Below are 22,470 nucleotides of genomic sequence, written 5' to 3'. Positions count from 1 at the left end.
CTGTCTTGTTAATAATAGCAAATCTAACAGGTGTGAGGTGGTATCTCATTGCAGTTTTGATTTGCATTTCTCTAATAACTAATGAAGATGAGCATCTTTTCATATATCTGTTGGCCATTTGTATTTCTTCCTGGGAGAAGTGTCTGTTCATGTCCTCTTCCCATTTTTTTATTGGATTGTTTGTTTCTTTGTTGTTGAGTTTTATGAGTTCTTTGTATATTTTGGATATTAGGCCCTTATCTGAGCTGTTGTTTGAAAATATCATTTCCCATTTAGTTGGCTGTCTGTTTATTTTGTTATCAGTTTCTCTTGCTGAGCAAAAACTTTTTAGTCTGATGTAGTCCCATTCATTAATTTTTGCCTTCACTTCTCTTGCCATTGGAGTCAAATTCATAAAATGCTCTTTAAAACCCAGGTCCATGAGTTTAGTACCTATGTCTTCTTCTATGCACTTAATTGTTTCAGGTCTTATGTTTAGATCTTTGATCCATTTTGAGTTAATTTTAGTACAGGGGGACAAACTGTAGTCAAGTTTCATTCTTTTGCATGTGGCTTTCCAGTTTTCCCAGCACCATTTATTGAAGAGGCTTTCTTTTCTCCATTGTGTGTTCTTGGCCCCTCTATCAAAAATTATTTGACCATATATATGTGGTTTTATTTCTGGGTTTTCTATTCTGTTCCATTGGTCTGAGTGTCTATTTTTCTGCCAATATCATGCTGTTTTGATTGTCGTGGCCCTATAATAGAGTTTGAAGTCAGGTATTGTAATGCCCCCAGCTTCATTCTTTTTCTTTAGGATTGCTTTGGCTATTCGGGGTTTTTTATAGTTCCATATAAATCTGATGATTTTTTGCTCCATTTCTTTAAAAAATGTCATTGGAATTTTGATGGGAATTGCATTAAATTTGTATATTGCTTTGGGTAATATGGCCATCTTGATTATATTTATTCTTCCTAACCAAGAACAAGGTATATTCTTCCATCTCATTATATCTTTTTCAATTTCCCTTAACAATGGTTTATAGTTTTCATTATATAAGTCCTTTACATTCTTTGTTATGTTTATTCCTAAGTTTTTTGTTGTTGTTGTTGTTGCAATCGTGAAGGGGATTGTTCTTTTGAGTTCATTCTCAAATGTTTCATTGTTGGCATATAGAAAGGCTATTGACTTCTGTATGTTAATTTTGTATCCTGCGACCTTACTGTATTGGCTTATTGTTTCTAGTAGTCTTTTTGTGGATTCTTTGGGATTTTCGATGTATAGGATCATATCATCTGCAAAAAGTGATACCTTTATTTCTTCTTTTCCGATATGGATGCCTTTTATTTCTTTGTCTTGTCTGATTGCTCTGGCTAGAACCTCTAGTACAACATTAAATAAGAGTGAAGAGAGTGGACAACCCTGTCTTTTTCCTGATTTAAGGGGGAGAGCCTTCACTTTAGTGCCATTTAATATGATGTTAGCTGATGGTTTATCATATATGGCCTTTATCATGTTGAGATATTTTCCTTCTATACCCATTTTGTTGAGAGTCTTAAACATAAAATTGTGTTGTATTTTATCGAAAGCCTTTTCTGCATCTATTGATAAGATCATGTGGTTTTTGTTCTTTGTTTTGTTGATATGGTATATTACGTTAACCGTTTTACGTATGTTGAACCATCCTTCAGATTCTGGGATGAATCCCACTTGATCATGATGTATTATCTTTTTAATATGTTGTTGTATTAGATTTGCTAGTATTTTGTTTAGTATTTTAGCATCTGTATTCATTAGAGATATTGGTCTGTAGTTTTCTTTTTTTGTGCCATCCTTGCCTGGTTTTGGTATGAGGGTTATGTTGGCCTCATAAAATGTGTTTGGAAGTATTGCTTCTTCTTCAATTTTTTGGAAGACTTTCAGTAGAATAGGAACCAAGTCTTCTTTGAATGTTTGACAAAATTCGCTGGTATAGCCATCAGGGCCTGGACTTTTATTTTTGGGGAGGTTTTTAATGGTTTTTTCTATTTCTTCTCTACTAATAGGTCTGTTTAGGCTTTCTGCTTCTTCTTGACTCAGTCTAGGAAGGTTGTATTGTTCTAAGAATTTATCCATTTCTTCTAGGTTGTTGAATTTAGTGGCATAAAGTTTTTTTCATAGTATTCTACAATAATTCTCTGTATACCTATGGTGTCTGTGGTGATTTCTCCTCTTTCATTTTGGATTTTGTTTATATGAGTTCTTTCTCTTTTTTCCTTGGTAAGTCTTGCCAAGGGTTTGTCAATTTTGTTGATCTTTTCAAAGAACCAGCTCCTTGTTCTGTTAATTTTTTCTATAGTTTTTCTGTTCTCTATTTCATTTATTTCTGCTCTGACTTTTATTATCTCCTTTCTTCGGCTGGTTTTGCGTTGTCTTTGTTCTTCTTTTTCTAGTTCTTTAAGGTGTGAAGTTAAGTGGTTCACTTGGGCTCTCTCTTGTTTGTTCATATATGCCTGAAGTGATATGAAGTTCCCTCTTATCCCTGCTTTTGCTGCATCCCATAGATTCTGATATGTCGTATTGTCATTTTCATTAGTCTGTATATATCTTTTGATCTCTGCACTTATTTCTTCTTTGACCCATTCATTTTTTAAAAGTATGTTGTTTAGTTTCCACATTTTTGTGGGATTTTTTTCTTCTTTTTTGCAGTTGAATTCTAGTTTCAAAGCTTTATGATCAGAAAATATGCTTAGTACAACTTCGATTTTTCTGAATTTGCTGATGTTGTTTTTGTGGCCCAACATATGGTCAATTCTTGAGAATGATCCATGTACACTGGAGAAAAATGTATACACAGTCACTTTGGGATGAAATGTCCTGTAGATGTCTATCACATCCAGGTGCTCTAGTGTTTTGTTTAAGGCCACTATATCTTTGTTGATTCTCTGTTTGGATGACCGATCTAGAGCCATCAGCGGTGTATTGAGGTCTCCAAGTATGATTGTATTTTTGCCAGTTTTTGTTTTAAGGTCAATAAGTAGCTGTCTTATATATTTTGGTGCTCCTTGGTTTGGTGCATATATATTAAGAATTGTTATGTCTTCTTGATTCAGTGTCCCCTTAGCCATTATGAAATGGCCATTTTTGTCTCTGAGTACTTTTGCTGTCTTGTAGTCAGCATTATCAGATATGAGTATTGCTACGCCTGCTTTTTTTTGGATGTTATTTGCTTAGAGTATTGTTTTCCAGCCTTTCACTTTGAATTTGTTTTTATTCTTGTTACTTAGATGAGTTTCCTGTAGGCAGCATACAGTTGGATTTTCTTTTTTAATCCATTCTGCTACTCTGTGCCTTTTTATTGGTGAGTTTAATCCATTTACATTTATTGTAATTATTGTCACTTGTGAGTTCCCTATTGCCATTTTATAAATTGCTTTCTGTTAGTTTTGTGTCTTGTTTGATCCTTCTCTTTCGTTTTTCTATCTTTTGTTTTTATTTGGTTGTATTTCATACATCTTTCCTCTGTTGCTATCTTTTTTATCTCATGTGCTTCTGTGGTGGTTTTTTCAATGGTGGTTACCTTTAAGTAATGAAAAGGGTTCCTACCCTGTTCATTGTAGCGCACTATTTTGTGAGTACTTTTGCACTCCATCGTCCTTTGCTACTGTTAATCTCCATCCTCTCCCCCTCTTTCTTTTTGTTGTTGTCACAGTTTAAATTTGGTTTTATTGTGTTCTTCTTGGAGCTTTTACTTGTGGCTTTGTTTTGTTTTTTTTGTTCTTTGTATCTGATTGGAGAACCCCTTTTAGTAATTCCTGGAGTGGGGGTTTTCTGATGATAAATTCCCTCATCTTTTCTGTATCTGTGAATGTTTTTATTTCTCCTTCATATTTAAAGGATAGCTTTGATGGGTATAGTATTCATGGCTGGAAGTTCCTCTCTTTCAGGACTTTAAATATTGGGGTCCACTCTCTTCTAGCTTGTAGAGTTTCTGCTGAGAAATCTGATGATAATCTAATGGGTCTTCCTTTATATGTTGTATTCTTCTTTTCTCTGGCTGCCTTGAGAATTTTTTCTTTGCCGTTGGTTTATGCCAATTTCATTATGATATGCCTTGGAGTAGGTTTGTTGGGGTTAAGAAAACTCAGAGTTCTGTTTGCTTCTTGAATTTGAGGCTTTAGTTCTTTCCACCGGCTTGGGAAGTTCTCATCTATTATTCGTTTGAGTATGTTCTCCATTCCATTTTCTCTCTCTTCTCCCTCTGATATACCTATTATTCTTATGTTATTCTTTTTGATGGAGTCAGATAATTCTTGTAGGGCTATCTCATTTTTTTAAATTTTTGAGTCTCTTTCTTCTCTCTGTTGTGCCTCAAGTTGCTTGTCTTCTATTTCACTAATCCTCTCTTCTATCTGGCCTGTTCTATTAGCTAAGCTTGTTACCTTGTTTTTCAGCTCGTGAATTGAGTTTTTCATCTCTGTTTGATTTGTTTTTATAGTTTCAATTTCCTTGGAAATATATTCTTTGTGTTCATTGAGTTGTTTTCTGAGCTCCCTAAATTGCCTTTCTGTGTTTTCTTGTATATCTTGGAGGATTTTTAGGATTTCTATCTTAAATTCTCTGTCATTTAGCTCCAAGGTTTCCAATATATTAAATTTTTTCTCCATAGATTTTTCCTCATCTAGCTGTGTTACCTCTCTTTCTTTTGTATCCATGATATTCGATTTTCTCTTCCTTAATGGCATCTGAGGGTGGTTTTGTTGATAGTATTAATGAGATTTAATAAAGAATAAAAAGTTAAAAAAATTGAAAAGAGTTGTTGGTTTTTTTTAAAAAAAATTAATAATGTAATAAAGAAAAATAAAATAAAAATTTAGAAAAAAAAAAAAAGGAAATTATTCCCCCCCTCCTTTTTTTCTCTCCTCTCCTCTCCCCTCTTTCTTGGGAAAATTTTGTGGTGAACTGTGAATTATATTGTACTAAATAGAACAAACAATGCCTGTAATGGAGGGCCTGAATTGGGGAGAAGTAATAAAGGGGCAAAAAAAAAAGGGCGTATGGACCCACAAAAAGCAAATAAGAAAAATAATTGGGTCAAGAATAAAATGATTTTCTTTTAGGTGTTGGTTGACTAAGAGTTATGATGAGAGGAATAAGAGGGAAACAGGAAAATGGGGGGACAAATTAAAAAATTACTATTGTATTTAGTGGAACAAGAACTAGATAAAATGGAGAGCCAGGGATGGGAGCACTGCTAGTGTGTTAAAAAGGTGAAGTAAAAACCCCCTAAAATGCCACAAACATAAGTTTGAGTCCCAGATAAGATATTGTTCGTTATTGAGGTTTGAATGAGAGGAGACGTAAAGGAGAAAGGAAGAAACTAATATAGAGGGAGAAAAGAAAGAGAGAGAGAGAGAAAAAAGAGGGAACCACTAAAAGAAGAAAAAATAAAAAAGAGGAGAGAGAGAGAGAGAGAGAGTTAAGGGTTTTGGAGTGCAACCCTCATAGAGAGAAAGGAAGAGGAAAGAAAAGATAATGGGAGATGTAACACTTATGGGTAGTGTAGTTCAAGGAAAGGAAAGAGTATGACCGGCAGAGAGTTAAATGACCAAATTGGAGGAGGAATAAAAAATATCAAGAAGGAAGATAAGAGAAACAAACAAACAAATATAATAAAATGGGATAGGCTATAAAGTCTGCGTATTATTCTTGATTTTGAGAGGTTATCTTCTTGCTTTTTCTTTTCTCTCCCTCTTCCTGGTCGGTGACTCTGTACCTCGGGTTCTGCCCCTTTGGCACGCTCAGGTAGAGGTTTGCAGTTGATAAGTCTCTATGGCGATGTCGTGTATTGTGCTTCAGTCTCGTTGGCAGTTGAGGCTCATTAGCATTTATAGGCTCCGACAGTGAGAGAGTCCGTGTTCCTGGAGCCTTTCTCCTAGTCTTTCCTTCCTCAATTAGTAGCCTGATAATCCAGCTATGGGGTTGCTGCTGCCTCTGCCTGGATAGTAAGAGGCTCAAAGAGCTGGCAACTCCCCACTCTATTCCCACTCAGCACAGGGCTCTGGGTAAGGCTCAGTCAGTCAGAGCTGCTAGCATAATCAGGCGGGGCTTCCGCCCACTCAAAGTCCTCTGGCTCTGCCACTCTGTGGGATAACACGGGCGCGCACTGCCGAGGCACTTGGAGGAATCTCTCGCCCACTATCTGCGCGCGCAGACCAAGATATCAGGCTTGCCGCCTCACCCTCTGAGTGAAAAGCCCGCCCGCTTGGAAAAGTTCCAGCATTGGAATTGGCTCTCGCTCCGTCCCCATGCGCAGCTTTCCCAGGGCGCTGGGGTGGCCCGGAGATTCCGCTTTCAGCCCACACAGAGGCCTCTGACTCTGCCCCTCTGTGGGGTAACACGGGCGCCCACTCCTGAGGTGCTGGGAGGAATCTCTTGCCCACTCTCCGTGTGCGCCAACCAGGATATCAGGCCAGCTGCCTCACCCTCTGAGTGAATCCCCCTCCCGCACGGAAAAGTTCCAGCATTGGAATTAGTTCTCACTCCCTCTCCGTGCGCGGCTTTCCCAGGGTGCTGGGGCAGCCCGGAGATTCTGCTTTCGGCCCACACAAAAGCCTCTGACTCTGCCTCTCTGTGGGACAACACGGGCGCACACTCTTGGGGCTTTGGAAGGAATCTCTCGCCCACTATCTGCGCGTGCCAACCAGTAGATCAGGGAAAATGGCTGCCCTGCTTGTCTTTCTCTGTCTGGGTTTGGCGTGAGTGTTAGCTTGTATTGCCCAGGTTGCCACAGGAACAGTTTTTCCTCAGCTTGGATCTCTGTGCCACAGCCTGGTTTGGCCTTTTGTGCCACGGCCTGGATCTATTCACCCCCTTTGCCCGCCTCAGTTTCTATATTCTCAGTTCCCAGTGAAAGCCGCTCTGTTTAGGTTAGTGAGGACTGTGGAGCATTTCTTACTCCCTATTTCCTTCGGGGTTTGATTATATATTTAACCAATTTTTCGCTCGACCATACCTTCGGGTGTATTGCGAAACATCTGGAGGCTCCAAGGATAGGTTTTTCTGTTTCTGGTTGAAGATCTTGTTGAGTTTTGGGGGAGATTTATCGGTATCGCTTCCTACCACGCCATTACTCTCGCCCAGGTGATATTAATGTGTGTTGGGGGCAAGTTGTGGGCAGGCAGGATCCTTGTAGCATCAGACTTGGTCTTCTTGCCCTCCACACCCTCCAGACAGAATGGTAACCAAGGAGCATGTGCCCCATGGTTTAGTTACATTGCTGGACATTAATATCTAGATAATACCCTACGATCTTGATAGTATTATCTGTATTTTAAGGACAGGAAACTATTTTAGGTCAAGTTAAGTAATTTTCCATAAGACACATATCTATTAACCCAGGTCTTTCTGACTCCAGAGCCCAACTAACTACACAGACCCAATTCTGACTAAGCACTGAGCAGGGTCAGAGGAAGTTCACTTGCTTTTTCACATGTGGTTTCCAGCGTAAGAAGTCACGCCAAATCAGTCAATAGCATTTATTGCATTAAATGTAATGTATTATTAAATCTAGACAATAAAAATTAACATATGGAAGTCATATCCATCTTTTACATTGTTGTGTATCAAATATTTTTTAGTCATTATGAGGAACCTCTAGGCTTATATGTGTTTAAAAATGTATTTAGCTCACAGGTACTAGTATAAATTTCCAGAAGAAAAGTAAAAAGGAAAGCCTTTTTAGAATCAGAAGAAGATGTCTCAAAGAAGAAGAAAGCACGCTGCCGCAGGGGAGGCGGACTGGAGGGCAGGGACTGGGAGCCGGGAACAAGATACGAATGAGAACTTCACAGACAGCTCAAGACTGGAGGAAGGTGAGTCGGGGATATGGAAGGCTTCTTTCCAATTCTTCTACACTGAGTATTTTGTTTACTTTATTAGTTTGATTTTCATTGAGAAACGTAATTTATTGTATCTTGTGTTATGTACCTCACTCAAGTAATTATGGCTAGAGAAACTGATTAAACACCCAGACAGACAGACCCAATTCACATGAAAACACACCCGTTTTTAGGCATTTTGTATCCTGTCAAATTTGATGCGGACACACAACACTTTTGTCTAGGAAGAGGAAGATTGGGGCTGAGTGACCCAAACATTTTGCCTTTTTAATCTCAAGAGCAGCAGGATGGAGAGGAGACAGCTCAGCGGGATAGCAAGCGCCCTCTACAGGCACGGAGTCTGCTAGCAGAAAGCGGACTGCACATTCATTTGAAATCTTCTGGTCATCTGTGCTATTTTCTAATGAACTAAACCATTTGCTACAGATAATTCAGATATCAGCAATGGACTTAGATCATGATTATCTCCTAGAATAAAGAAAAACCATTTTTCAAAAAATCTGGGCTCTGGCCTGACCTGTGGTGGCGCAGTGGATAAAGCATGGCCCTGGAACGTGGAAATTGCCGGTTCAAATCCCTGGGTTTGCCTGGTCAAGGCACATACAGGAAGCAACTACTACAAGCAGATGCTTTCCACTTCTCCCCCCCCTCTTTCTCATTCTCCCTCTATTTTTTCCTCTCTCTGTCCCTTCTCTCCAAAAATCAATAAATAAATTTTAAAAATCTAAAAATAAAATTAATCTGGGTTCTAGGTTCAGCAGTAGAGTGTCAGCTTGGCGTGTGGATGTCCTGGATTAAATCCTCAGTCAGGGCACACAGGAGTAATGATTATCTGCCTCTCCCTCTCCCTCTCCCTTTCTCTCCCTTTTTCCCTCCTACAACCTGTGGCTAACTGGTTCGAGCATGCCCTGGGGCTCTGATGATGTATTATTAAACCTAGATAATAAAAATGAACATACGGTATTAGTATCCATCTTTTACATTATTGTGTATCAAATATTTTGGAGAACATCGGTCTCAGGCACTGAAAATAGCTCGATACTTGAGCATCATCCCCAGACTGGGTTCCTGGGTGGATCCTGATCAGGGTGCAAGCAGGAGTCTGCCTCACTATCTCTCCTCCCCTCAAAGAAAAAAATAATCTGGTAGAAGTTTTTATAAAACAAGACTCTAGATAAAACTTGAACAGTTTTAGTAAGCAAGCCCTTACATGGTTTACATATACTTGGGTCAGAATGGACTTAGTTACAACTAATGATAGAAAGACCACCACCAGACCAAGACAGACCTTTAGTGAAGGAACCTAGGACTTTATTGCAGTTCTCAAATTTAACCAAAACCCTTCGTGCTGCGTTTCATCAGCAGGCCACTCCAGGTAGGTCCTGGTGTTCATGATCTTCCTCAGCTTACAGAAACGCTGAGGGATGGCCCTCTTCTCAATGGGCTCCAGGAGAATGAGAATGGCAGCATCGTTGTTCTCATCGAAGAGACGGAAATGGGAGAAGTCCAGTTCGTACTTGCACCACTCGCTCTTCACAAAGTTTTCAGAAAGCACAAAGATGGTCTTGTGGCTCTTTTCGATGGAGTCGATGATATTGTCAATAATCCACTTGCCAGGAACAAAGTCCCGCTTATGAAGACACAACTTAAAGGGAGGGTCGAAGTGCTCCAGCTCCTGGACCATAAGGTTTTCCACCCAGTGGGAGTCCAGTTCACTGTAAGACACAAAGGCGTCATAACAGAGTTCCCTCTGAGGAGCTCTCTTGGGCTTCCGTTTGGCCTGGAGCCAGGCCCACATCATTTTCATGTACCACAGTCCATGGAAATGACGGCACAGAACCCCAGTGAGCAGGATCAACAGGAAAAGGACACAACACACGGCAGACACTAGCGCCACCTTGTGGCACTCAGAAACCGAGAGACGAGTGTCCTGAACCCTCTGGCCCCGCACGTGGGATGGAGAATCACACAGGTAATTTTCTGGCCAGTCGATCAGGATCTGGGACAGTGCTTGCTGCTTCTGAGTGAAAGACAGGAATTCACAGGAACAAATGAAATTGTTCCCACCAGCTTCCAAAGTCTTCAGTTTTTGAAAAGAATCAAACTGCTCCTTAGAGAAAGTAGTTATTGTATTTCTGCTGATTCTCATGACTAGCAACGAGGGTAAGCAGGAGGCATCTGGTAGCGTCTTCAATTTATTTCTGGAAATATAAAGTTCCTTGAGTTGTGGCATAGTCAAAGAAAAGGAATTGAGATTGTTGTTGCTAATATCTAAAATTTCCAGCGTCCGAGGAATGCATTCAGTTAAACTATCTATTCTCGTGCTGGATAAGTTCAAATATTTCATCTTTACTGGCCACTGACAGGTCTTCGATATAGGATGGAAATTATTCTTACTGATATCAAGGTTAGTCAGATTTTTCAGAGTAAGCAAAATTCTTCCAGTTTCTTCTAACGATTTCAAATGATTTTGCCTTAAAATTAAGGTGTGTAAGGAGGGCCAGGCATACTCACAGGCTGAGTTTTTCAGTAAGTTTTCAACTAGTATATTGCCAGTGAGATCCAAATATTCTAATGATTTTAAATGTTGTGAAAGTGAACAAGGAACCAGAAAAACCTTACTGTTTTCTATTGTGATTCTTTTAACTCTTCCTACAAAAGGATAAAAATTACTCAGATCATAAAATGAGTAAAACTGTGGGACCATCAACCTCCGTACTGTTAATGTCTCAACATTACTTATGTCTTCAATTATTTGAAAATCACCAACCCCATTGAACGTACAGTCGTCAAACGCCACGTCTAACGTTCCAGAAACATAGTCCAACAGTTTCATAACTTCACTGAAGCTTTTATCCGTGACTTCCACATTTTTAAATGCCAACTTTTTAATTGTCTTGGTTTCATTGATGAGTACTTTTGAAAAATGGAAAGTGTTCAAGTAAGTATCCCTCAGTTCCAAATATCCCAGGGAACTTACAACATCTACAAAAATCTCCGGCAGGAAAACAGGCTGCCTCATATGAAGGATCAGATGACTGATGTTCTCCATTGACTTCAAACTCTTCGGCCCATACCTCTGGAGACTTGAAGCATCAATTTCAAGTTCCTCAAGAAAAGTCAGCCCAGCAAAATCCTTATCCTGAATTTCAGTGAAGTCGTTCTTGCTTCCTACTCTCAGGATTCGCAAGTTGGTGAGATGAGAAAAAAGAGGTGTTTTCCCAAGTGTTTTATAAGGATTTCCCAGTAAGTTTAAGGATTTCAAGGAAGCCAGGGGCCTGAACCAGGAGGGTGATAAATTAGCTAAGTTATTATAAGATAAGTTCAAATGTTCAAGACTCCCCAGGGAGTCCAAGGACTCTTCCTCTATTGTGTTAATTTGGTTGGATCCCAGGCTCAGAGCTTGCAGGCTCGCACACAGCTGCAGGTCACTCTTGCTGATATAGGTGATCTTGTTGTTGGACAGGTCAAGGCTTTTCACAGTTGCCGGGATCCCTGAGGGGATGGAGTTTAAAGATCTGGAGTGGCCATCGCAGACACCAGTGTGGTCACAAGTCAGAGAAAACTGATCAGGGGCCCCTTCCTTGGTCAGGCTGATTATGGCCCCCAGGACCCACACTATCCACAAAGCATGTGGCATCATCCTGTGAGTCAACCTACAAATAAAAGAGGCTCGAATGAGTGATTGTGGTGGACAGCATATTGCAATTCCAGTTCTTGAGAAACGTTTTTGGCAAGTGTAACATGCATGTGCGCACGCGTGAGCGCACATAGACAGGGCTACCAGAGAATAACCAAGAGGCAAATGGAATATGTGAATTAAAATAAATTCATTTATAATGAATTAATTAATTTCCTGACACACTCAGCAACACTAACAGAGATATACTATCACTGTTCAATGAGTGAAAAGCACAATACCAACTGGGAGTGCAGGGCAGGACTCAATCAACATGGGTTAAAAGAATGAGTAAGTGAATAAATGCAAGAATGAACGAGCAAGCAGCTTAAGGAAAGGGCTAAGCAGCCCTGCATGGGTAGCTCAGTTGGTTAGAGCATCACTGTGATACACCAAGGTTGCAGGTTTGATCCCTGGTCAGGGCACATACAAGAATCAACCACTGAGTGCATAAATAAGTGAAACAACAAATTGATGTTTCTCTTATCTCTGTCTCCCTTCCTCTCTCTAAAATCAATTAACAAAAAAAGGGGGGCTAAGCTTAACCAAACCAATTTACCAGCACCTGTTTTTGCACTTCTTATATTTAAGCAGGCCTCTTCCCTGCCTGATGTCCCCTAGGAGTTAGAGACCTCAGCGCCAAACCAAGGCTCTTATTGGAAAGCTATTCACTGCATGCAGCTGCAGGAAAACACCAAAAGAAAAAAGTCCCACTCTTTGTCACTCCTGCCTGGCACCTATTCCTAGCAGGCAGGACAGATGCTGGGAATGCCAGACAGAGCAAGGTGGTTTGCTGGGCTCAGGGATAATCAGACCATCGGAACCTTCTCTTCCTGCAGAGCAGTAAGGCAGAAAGTGGCGCTGCATCTGGATGAGCTGTTTAGAGGAAGGGGGGGGGCTGTTTGCACACTCCACAACTGCTAATCCTTTCGCCCATGAATTCGACCCTTTCTGCCCACGTTCTGGACCCTGGGTCCTCCTCCAACTCTATTCAGCCCCCTCCCTGTTCCTTGCCTCCATACTCTTTTATCTGTGCTTGATTGCTGCCTTAAATGTACCCATTGTTTAAATTTAACCCCAAGAATAAAACTTTTAATGGGTAAAAGTAATTTCCCGCCTCCCCAGGTTCCCAAGAATATGGGAGATTATAAAGCTCTCTAGGCTACATAAACAGAGAATTAAAATTAAATAATGTTAATACGTACTTGGTCTTGGAATGTAATTGATGTTGCAGCCAGATTTTTAAAAAAAACAAAAAACTTTTATTGACTGAGAGAGAGAGAAAGAGAGAGAGGAAGAGAAAGAGAGAAAGAGAGAGAGACAGCAATTTGTTGTTTCACTTATTTCTGCACTCATTAGTTGATTCTTGTATGTGCCCTGACCAGGGATCGAACCTACAACCTTAGCGTATCAAGACGACACTCTAACCAACTCAGCTATCTAGTCAGGGCCAGATTTTTTTTATGGCCACACTAGTGTGACTGTTTTGCATCTCCTCCTATCTTTTTTAGATAACTGAGGTTACACCATACATATTTATTCTGGATTTTCATTCCTCATCTGAAAACATAGTTTGACATCTTTCTATGTCAGTTTATAAAAGACATTTCTGATTTTTTCCAATGTACCACAGCATTTTATAGTACAGATAAACTATAAGTTCATCATCATCATTAGGCAATTTCATCATTGTACAAACATCATAGAGTATACTTACACAATTCTAGATGGTATAGCCTACTACACATCCTGGCCACGTGATCTAGCCTATTGTTCCTAGACTACAAGCCTGTACAGCATGTTACTGTACAAAACAATGTAAGATTAAATCAAGCACAAGAGAAAATGATGCCATAAGATGGGGGTATGGCCATGGTCAGTTGGCTCAGCGGTAGTGTCAACCCAGTGTGTGGAAGTCTCGGGTTTGATTTCCAGTCAGGGCACACAGGAGAAGCAACCATCTGCTTCTCTTCTCCCTCCCCTCTGCCTCTCCCTTCTCCCCCTCCCCCCCCCCACTCTTCCCCTCCTGCAGCCATGGCTTGATTGATTGAACCATGGTCGACTCTGGTGCTTATAGTGGCTCCTTTCAGCCTCTGGCACTAAAAATAGCTCAGTTAAAAGTATGGCCCCAGATGAGTAGAGCACTGGCCCCAGATGAGGGTTGACCATGGATCACGGTCGAGGCACATGCGGGAGTCTATCTCCCCTCCTCTCATTTAAAAAAAAAAAAAAGATGAGGCTAAACACAAGATTTATGAGGCTGCTACTGGGATAACACAGCATACTGTTTTACTGCAAAGTTGTTTTTTTAATAACTAGAAAGAGTACACTCTCAAATAACAATAAAAAGTATAGTATAGTAAATACAACAATCAGGAACATCGTTGTTTATCATAATCATCAAGTATTATGTACTGGAAATAACTGTATGTGCTGTACTTTTATACAGTTGGCAGTGCAGGTTTGTTTACATAAGCGTCACCACAAATACACAAGGTACATGTTGCGTTATGACATTACAACAGCTACAATGTCTCTAAGTGACAGAAATTTTTCAGCTCCATTATAATCTTATGGGACCACCATCGTATATGCAGTCTGTGGTTGACTGAAATGTTATGCAGCATAAGGCTTTAGTTATCATTACAATTATTAAGCTATAGGGGCTCTTTACATACTGTGGAAATGGAGGACAGACAGATGTGTTACAAATATCTCCCTCTACTCTGTGGTTTGCCTTTTCACTTTCTTAGTGGAATCTTTTGATGAACACATGTCCTTAAATTTTCTACTTTATTAAAAATCTTTCCTACATTGTCACAAGGATGTTCTTTTTATTATTTTACAAAATTTTTATTGCTTTACCTTTTGCTTTTAGGCCTACAATCTACCTGGGATTCATATTTGAGGAAGCAGACAGAATTCTTCTCCCCACCTCCAATAAGGATATCCAGTTGACACAGCACCATTTAAAAAAGATCATTTAGGGCAGTGGTAGTCAACCTGGTCCCTAGCGCCCACTAGTGGGCGTTCCGGCTTTCATGGTGGGTGGTAGCAGAGCAACCAAAGTATAAATAAAAAGATAGATTTAACTATAGTAAGTTGTTTTATAAAGATTTATTCTGCCAAACTTAGCGAAAATCTGACATAAAGTACTTGGTAAGTAATTATTATTATTATATGCTTTAACTTGCTGTAACTCTACTTTATAAATTTTATAAAGTAAAGTTACTTCCCTACTTTATAAATCACCATTACTATGGAACCAGTGGGTGGTTAGAAAATTTTACTACTAACAGAGATACAAAAGTGGGCAGTAGGTATAAAAAGGTTGACTACCCCTGATTTAGGAGAACCAATCAACAATATTACCTTTGCCTACAACCTCATGTCCTCAGAGGGGTGGGTCTGTTTCAGTGCTCTCCATTCTGATGCAATGTCTACCTATCTATCCTTATACCGGTAACACACTACATTCAATGTACAACATCTCCTAATATCCAGGAGAGGACATCTTTCCTTCTTGTTTTCTCCAGGTGAGTCTTGGTTAGTCTGGGCTCTTTGCATATTCTTATAAATTGCAGAATCAGCTTATCAGCTTTGAAAACAACACCTGTTTGTTTGAATTGACAATGCCATGAATCTGCAGATCAGTTTTGGAATTGTTGACATCATTAGTGTATTAAATCTCCCAATCCCTTAGCATGATCTATCTTTTCACTTATTTAAGATTTCTTTAATTTACCACAATAATAGCTTATGATTTTCTACACAGAGGTCTTTGTGAGATGTATACCTAGGCATTTGATACTTTCGAGCTTTGAAAACAGTATTATGTGTTTAAATGTGACATATACATCTATATATATAAATTTAATTAAATTTTATATATTTACCATACATTGAGTAACCTTGCTGAATTTAGTAATTCCACAGCTTGTAGATTTTTTAAACAAATTTTTATATACTCAATCATATCACCATCCAGGTGATGGTTTTATTTCTATTTTCCAGTCCTTCTACCTTTATTTCATTTTCTTAATTACTGAATGTTGAATTTATCAAATTCTTTTTTTCTTCCTGTATATACTGAGATAATAACATTAATTTCCTCCTTTTCCCTGTTAACTACTGGTGATTATATTAATCAATTTTAGTGTAAAGACAATCTTACACCTTTAGAATATACCCAAATTAATCTGGATGTATTAAACTTTTTATATATTGCTGGGTTTTATTTTTCAGTGTTTTCTTTAGAATTTCTGCACCTACATTCAGAAATTAAGTTGCCCTATAAACTTTCTTTCTTTTGGTAGAATTCACTAGTGCCACCTCCTGAGCCTGCAGTTCCTGTTGTTATTGTCTGTTCTTTTATCTTGTTTTTGTGAAATACATTAAATATATTTAACAATTGTGGAATTATTCTAATTTTATTTTTCTTATGTCCAGCTTTGGTAAACTTTGCTTTTCAAGAAATTTATTGAGTTTTTCTAATTTTCAAAGTCATTGACACAATGACTTATCCTCTCATTATTTTAACGTCTGCAGAATCCATAGTAAATTCCCCTATTTTATTTCTTAGATGAGTTATTTGTGCCTGCTTTTTTAAATTATCTTGCAAGAGGTTTATCATTTTATTGGCATTTTCAGAAAAATTAACTTTTCATTTTATAAATCTTTTTTCAATTTCATTAATTTCTATTCTTTTATTGTTTCCTTCCTTCTATTTCTCAAGATTTTACTCTTCTTATTCTAGTTTCTTGAGGTACATATTTGCTTATTAAATTATAGCCACTTTTCATTTCTAACATACCCACTTAAGGTCATACATTTTCATCTAAGCACTGGTTTAGCTGTATCTCTCAGGCCTCTCTCTCCTCTGTTCTTTCCATATTTTAGTCTTTTCAGGTTTTGATCTAAATATTTTCTCCTGGGTGTTTTCTAGTTTATTATTCTTTTTTTGTCAGTGTTTAATCTACTGTTAAATCCACCCACTGCTTTGAACTATATTGGTTATTGCAGTTTTCATCTTTATAATTTCTATTTGGTTCTTTTTTCACGTCTGCTATGCTACTTTTTTATAGTTTATGATTCTCTGCCAAAACTTTCCCTTTTGTCTTTTATCACCTTGAACACAGTAAACACACTCTGTACTTTTGACATCCCTGAGGAGGGGGACAGCAAGCTAAAGATTCCATCTGGGGCAGCCATGGATAAGGTAAGGCTGAACTAGAGGAAAACAAATTCTCACAGATTTCAGCACAGTTTTGATTGATTTGGATGGCTCAAATAACCTGAATTCCTGAAAATCGATTAACATGATTTTTGGAATGCTAGAGCTCATAGTTACCTGAAGTTATCAGAGGAAATTTTTCTCTGGAAGATAGTATCATTGTAGGCCTCAAATGTCTCTCTATAATTTTTTGCATGGAATGTTCAGTGTACAATAAGAAAAACCTGGCCCTGGCCGGTTGGCTCAGCGGTAGAGCATCAGCCTGGCGTGCAGGGGACCCGGGTTCGATTCCCGGCCAGGGCACATAGGAGAAGCGCCCATTTGCTTCTCCACCCCCCCCCTTCCTCTCTGTCTCTCTCTTCCCCTCCTGCAGTCAAGGCTCCATTGGAGCAAAGATGGCCTGGGCGCTGGGTATGGCTCCTTGGCCTCTGCCCCAGGTGCTAGAGTGGCTCTGGTAGCAGCAGAGCGACGCCCCGGAGGGGCAGAGCATCGCCCCCTGGTGGGCAGAGCGTCGCCCCTGGTGGGCGTGCCGGGTGGATCCCGGTTGGGCGCATGTGGGAGTCTGTCTGTCTCTCCCCATTTCCAGCTTCAGAAAAATACAAAAAAAAAAAAAAAAGAAAAGAAAAACTCCAAGGTAATAAAGAAAGAAAGATGATGATGATAAGTATGAGAAGAGCAGAAATAGAAGACAATGGAAACAAACCCATAAAGATTACTGATCTACTACTATTGTACCTACCTCTAAAATCAATAGGATTAAGATGAGATGATTATTATTGTTTGGTACTATATTTATTCCACTGTCTTTCTGGTTAATCAGTTGTTGAAAAAAAAATTCTTTTAGTATAACTGTAATGGGCAACCAAATTTACCTGATTTTTTTTCCACTTTGAAATACATAGCACAGATTTAAAGAAATATAAACTAGTTTTTGGCTAAGACTTTTGGCTAAGATCTATTCTTAATTTTTCCTATCCTTTTCTCTTTAAAATGTAAAATTTCTAATAACATAGGTCTTGGGCTATATTCACACAAATATCACATGGTACCTATAGCATGGCAAGTTTTCAACAATAATAATTATCAATGATGCTAAAACTACAATTAACAACTTGATACTTACTTAAGGTCAGAGTTCTCTCTCCTTTCAGTTCCTCAATACATTACAGCATAGGGCAGAGAACTCCTCAACGGAGGATACTGAGAAATAGAAGGGTGATGGCTAAAGTTAGATTGCATGAAGTCATATCTAAATGAGGGGTGGAGGTCTGGACAAAGTATAACAATCATCTGCTTGAAGAATTCACAAAGTAGGCAGGATAGAGAGAAATTATTCATCCAAGACCCAGGAAGGATGGAAGTCTGAGAAAGAAACCTGGCATTAGAGGCGAATTGTGCTGCAGACATCTGCGGATCCAGAATAGGGAGAAAGTGGAAACCACAGCAACACCACAGCCCGACACCCACGTTCTGGTGAGGGCGGAGGTGCCTGGGTGAAGCAGGAGTGGAGAAGAGACTCATGGGCCAGAGCAGAGCAGACAACTGAAAGTGCACTCTCCATAAAGCCATGTGCGGGAAAAAGGCTACACCTTATGTGAACAGGGACATAAAGAAGTCTCAACCTGGCTGGAGGCCAGCCTACAGGAAATCTCTTATAAGGAAGCAGAACCACAGGCTTGCCATATATGCTGGTGTGGACCCAAATATTAAAAGATATAACTAAAAAATTTTTAGAATTGAAGAAGAATGTAAGTCCCCAGATTACAAATGTATATTAAATCCCAAGGGGAAAAATGATAGAATAATATCTTGAAAGGGCTGAGAAAACATACCTGCCAACTTAGAGATCTATACCCATTTACCGTATTTCCCCATGTATAAGACGTCCCAATGTATAAGATGCACCTTAATTTTAGAGCCCTAAATTTGAAAAAAAAAAACGTATTACATAAAGTTATTGAACTCATTTTATTCATCATAAAATTCATACAACTCATTCATGCAAAAAAGGCAGGAAACGCAAGTAAAAAAATATACAACCACTGCATAAGACGTACAAAGTTTTTAGACCCCACATTTTTCAAAAAAGGGTGTGTCTTATACATGGGGAATATGGTAAATAGTCATTCAAGAACAAGAACAAATGTGAAGTAGACATTCTCAAACATTCAAAAACTAAAAGAGAAATTTTATCCAGAGACTCTCATTGAAAGAAGTCCCCAAAACCATGTTCTTCAGCAGTATGGAAAATGAACCTGGTAAGAGTAGGCTGCAAGGACAAAACTTGAATTATGCACTTAAAAAATGCACTCAGAAACTCAGATGTGGCTTTTAGTATGAGGAAAAAATAATGTAATTTTAAGTGATTTTATGGGGAAAAAAACACAACTCTAACCTGACCAGGACCAGGCGGTGGCACAGTGCATAGAGCTTCAAACTGGGACGCTGGGGACCCAGGTTTGAAACCCTGAGGTCACCAGCTTGAGTGTGGGATCATAGACGTGAGCCCATGGTCACTGGCTTGAGCCCAAGGTTGCTAGCTTGAGCATGGTGTCACTGGCTTGGCTGGAGCCCCCCACCCCAGGCAAGGCACATCCGAGAAAGCAATCAATGAACAACTAAAGTGCCGCAATATGAGTTGATGCTTCTCATTTCTCTCCCTTACTGTCTGTCCCTCTCCTCTCTCTTGCTTGCTCTCTCTCGGGGGTGGGGTGGGGGACACTCTGACAAACAAGCCTACTATTTGGAAAGAATAAATACAACTCATATTTATTAAAAAGATCTTTCGAGGAGGTAACACCCAAGATGCCATATACAATAAATCCCATGCTCAATCACTAAAATAAAAACAACATATTTAACTAGCCAAGCCAAATTCTTAAAAAATATATAATGTAAAAATTAAATGATAGCTTGGAAACTTTCAAATCATGTTATCAACTTCTGACACTATAAAAGTTTAAATATGCAAATGATCTCTGCTTAAAACAGGAAGAAACTTAAAATATTGGTGAATAAGTCAGTTTCAAATAGTCCGATGTTTGCCATTTCCCTTTATATTTTCGGTTTCTACTTCCAAGTCAGGGCACCCTACGTACCAGTTGCTTTTTGATCAAGATCTGAGTTGGTAAAGCGCAGATAAAACCTTCTGCAAGATTTAAATCATCTCCCCCACACACACACACACTGCCCCCTGGCCCGGGAAAAACATTACCCTGGCTTGCACCTCAGTTCCAAATTCAAACACAAAATCTCATTTACAGAAGTTGAAAAAGTTATGAGGAACTTCAAAGCATTCTTATTTTAAAAACTCGACTCTGCGTACATGCTCTAACTGATTAGATATAATCGTATCTGACATATCTCAGACACCCTAAGGATGAAAGAACGTGAGAGACCACCCGAAGCAGAGGTCAGGTTCGGGTTAGGGAGCAAGAGACCTGGACCATTCCCACTTCTAAGCCCCATTGACCAAAATCCAACCTTTCGCTTTTGGTTCCAGCGGTAACCTCGCGGACACACCCGCAGCGGGACGCACAGATGCAGTCCCAAAAGCCTTTTACCCGCTCGGAGCAAAGGGTGCCGAGGCAGTGGGGAGGGCAGCCGGGGACCGTGGCCACCCGCAGCCCGGAGTCCGGCGGGAACTCCCCGCGGCGACCCCCAGGGGCCTCCGAGGCTGGACGGGCGTTCGGCTCGTCCCCTGCTGCGCCCTGGTCCCTGGCTTGGTGGCCCCTGATTCTCCCGTGGGCGCGCCCAGCTCCCCGCGTAGGGCCGCGCGCACGGGGTCTGGGGCGCTCCCTGCCCGCGCCTGCCCGCGTCCCCCTCGGCCTGGACCTGAGCCACACGGCAGGGATCCCGATCGCCGCGGAATGGGAAGCAGTCTCACCCCCAACCCCCGCAGAGCCCGCTTCGGGGCCGCGGCCCAGTCCGCCCCTGTCCGGCCCCGCGCCCGCGAGACCGGCCAGACGCACCTGGGGGACGGCCTCTAGCTGCTCTGGCCCGGCCCGCCGGCCCCAGGAAGAGTGAGCGGAAAGCGTGAGCCGCGGGCGCCCCGCTCCCGGGGCGCGGACACCGGCCGTCCCGCCCAGCGCGGGCGTGCCAACCTCGGCTGCGCGCCGGGGGCGGGCCCGGGTCAACGCGCGTGGGTCCTGCCCCGACCCCCGCCGGGCTTGTGGCCCGGCTCAGAGAGGGGCGCTGGGGACTGGCTGAGGGCTGGCTGTGGGCCCTGGGGCAAGAAAAAGAACCGAGATGCCAGAAGCACCCTCGTGGGATTTCCCGAAGCACAGGGCAGATTTCGCAATTTAAGAGAAAAGAAACAGAATTTTCTTGAAGCTCCGAGCATCCAAGCCTGAGACACACCGTCATTAAACTCTCCTTCTTCTCCTTTTTATTCCATCCTTGGAATACGAGCCGGAAATCAGGCTCGTAAATCGTATTTCTCATTCCTTCCCGCCTTTTCCGACACCTATTCGCTGGCCAATATATATTTATGTATCTCCGGGGTCCACTTCCACCCGCAAGTCTCTGCTCTCCTGTGTTAAAATAGTTCACCAATCCCTGTCGAAGTCAATACAGCAACGTTTTGCCTGAGGAGCGGTCAAGACAACCCTAGGTGTTGTTTTGCTTTGTTTTGTTTTGCATTTCTGGTCCTGTGGCAGTCCCTAGTGCTGCACATCCCATCTCTACTGTGCCGTAAAGGGATGTGAGGAGCCACAGAGAGCGGAGATTCTGAAGGAGTCCTTCTATCCTTCCATTGTTCCATCCCATCCCTATTTCTCAGGGTAACTCCAAAAACATCCCTAGATTGGCTTTTTCCATTGCCACAGAACTCGTCTATTTCAGGCTGTGAGAAATATTTTATAAGGGAAACAAACCAGTCCCTTTTTAAAAAAATTTAACTGCCTTAATATGCATAAAGTATATTTTACCTTCATAATTACATTTGATCTTCCCAAACTGAGATCCAAGGGTGAGGAAGCATTCTTGCTCCTATTACACACACACACACACACACACACACACACACACACACACACACACACACACCGGGAAATGCCATGCAAATTGTCAATGGCAGAACTGAGATTTGAAACCAAAACTTGCCCCAAATCCAAGGCCTTTCTCTTTTCCTATTCCACTTCCCTAATTCTTTTTAAAGGTTCAGACCTCAGGCAAATTTAACCAATAGGCATGAATGTGAACTTGTGAGGGAGAAGTGTGATTTTCCACAGTTTACTGAATATGTGGATATTTCTATCCCTGCCCCTCCACGCTCTCTAGTTCCTGAAAAGACATTTATATTAGTTTAACACCTCCACCTCTCTTCCTCATGTGCTTAAGAAAACTTCCTTCCCACTTTGTCCCCTGAAACTGAAAACATCTATTCTTTCTCTATATATTTTCTCTATTTGAACTGAATGGGTTGACTTTTGATGTTATTGTAATTGTTATTGTTTTGTAATCCCAAAGTCAATTAGAATATTCTGGACAAGCCAGGTGGAAATCATTTACCTACCCACAAGTTATTAGCAGAGTCATCTGTATACAGTGAAGGTTATTCTACATTCGCAGCAAAATTATAAGCATGTTCTCATGTTCTACTCAGGGACAGTCCTTATTTATACTTTTTCAATTCTTAATGTTTTCCAAGCACTTTCACATATATTTTTAAATACATGAAATAAATAGTTCTGATATT

General features: G+C 40.5%; 2 protein-coding genes across 7 annotated transcripts in view; one reads left to right on the top strand and one right to left on the bottom strand.

Moving 5' to 3' along the window:
• TLR2 (toll like receptor 2) overlaps positions 1 to 20,988 on the bottom strand; it is a 507,661-nt gene extending 486,673 nt beyond the window's left edge. The window contains exons 1-4 of one of the 6 annotated variants that reach the window (XM_066386753.1): positions 20,744 to 20,988; positions 18,635 to 18,692; positions 17,896 to 17,972; positions 7,639 to 11,516 (exon numbers count right to left, since the gene is read on the bottom strand). In XM_066386753.1, coding sequence (XP_066242850.1) covers positions 9,164 to 11,503 — 2,340 coding nt within the window. In that variant the 5' untranslated portion in view covers positions 11,504 to 11,516; positions 17,896 to 17,972; positions 18,635 to 18,692; positions 20,744 to 20,988 and the 3' untranslated portion in view covers positions 7,639 to 9,163. Of the gene's footprint in view, positions 1 to 7,638; positions 11,517 to 17,895; positions 17,973 to 18,604; positions 18,693 to 20,606; positions 20,629 to 20,743 lie in introns of those variants that run through there. The other 5 variants (XR_010751683.1, XM_066386735.1, XM_066386763.1 and 2 more) reach the window with 5 other exon arrangements.
• LOC136388216 (proline-rich protein HaeIII subfamily 1-like) lies at positions 19,000 to 20,798 on the top strand. Its single transcript, XM_066360175.1, has 2 exons — positions 19,000 to 19,030; positions 20,275 to 20,798. Exons 1-2 carry the CDS (start codon positions 19,000 to 19,002, stop codon positions 20,796 to 20,798), a joined length of 555 nt encoding a protein of 184 aa, XP_066216272.1.
• Positions 20,989 to 22,470: the final 1,482 nt, after the last annotated feature.

This window comes from Saccopteryx leptura, chromosome 1 (genome assembly GCF_036850995.1).
Source record: "Saccopteryx leptura isolate mSacLep1 chromosome 1, mSacLep1_pri_phased_curated, whole genome shotgun sequence".
In the NCBI taxonomy this organism is placed as follows: domain Eukaryota; kingdom Metazoa; phylum Chordata; class Mammalia; order Chiroptera; family Emballonuridae; genus Saccopteryx; species Saccopteryx leptura.
Note: the sequence above shows the minus strand (reverse complement) of the source record. Positions and strands in the feature narration are given on the sequence as shown.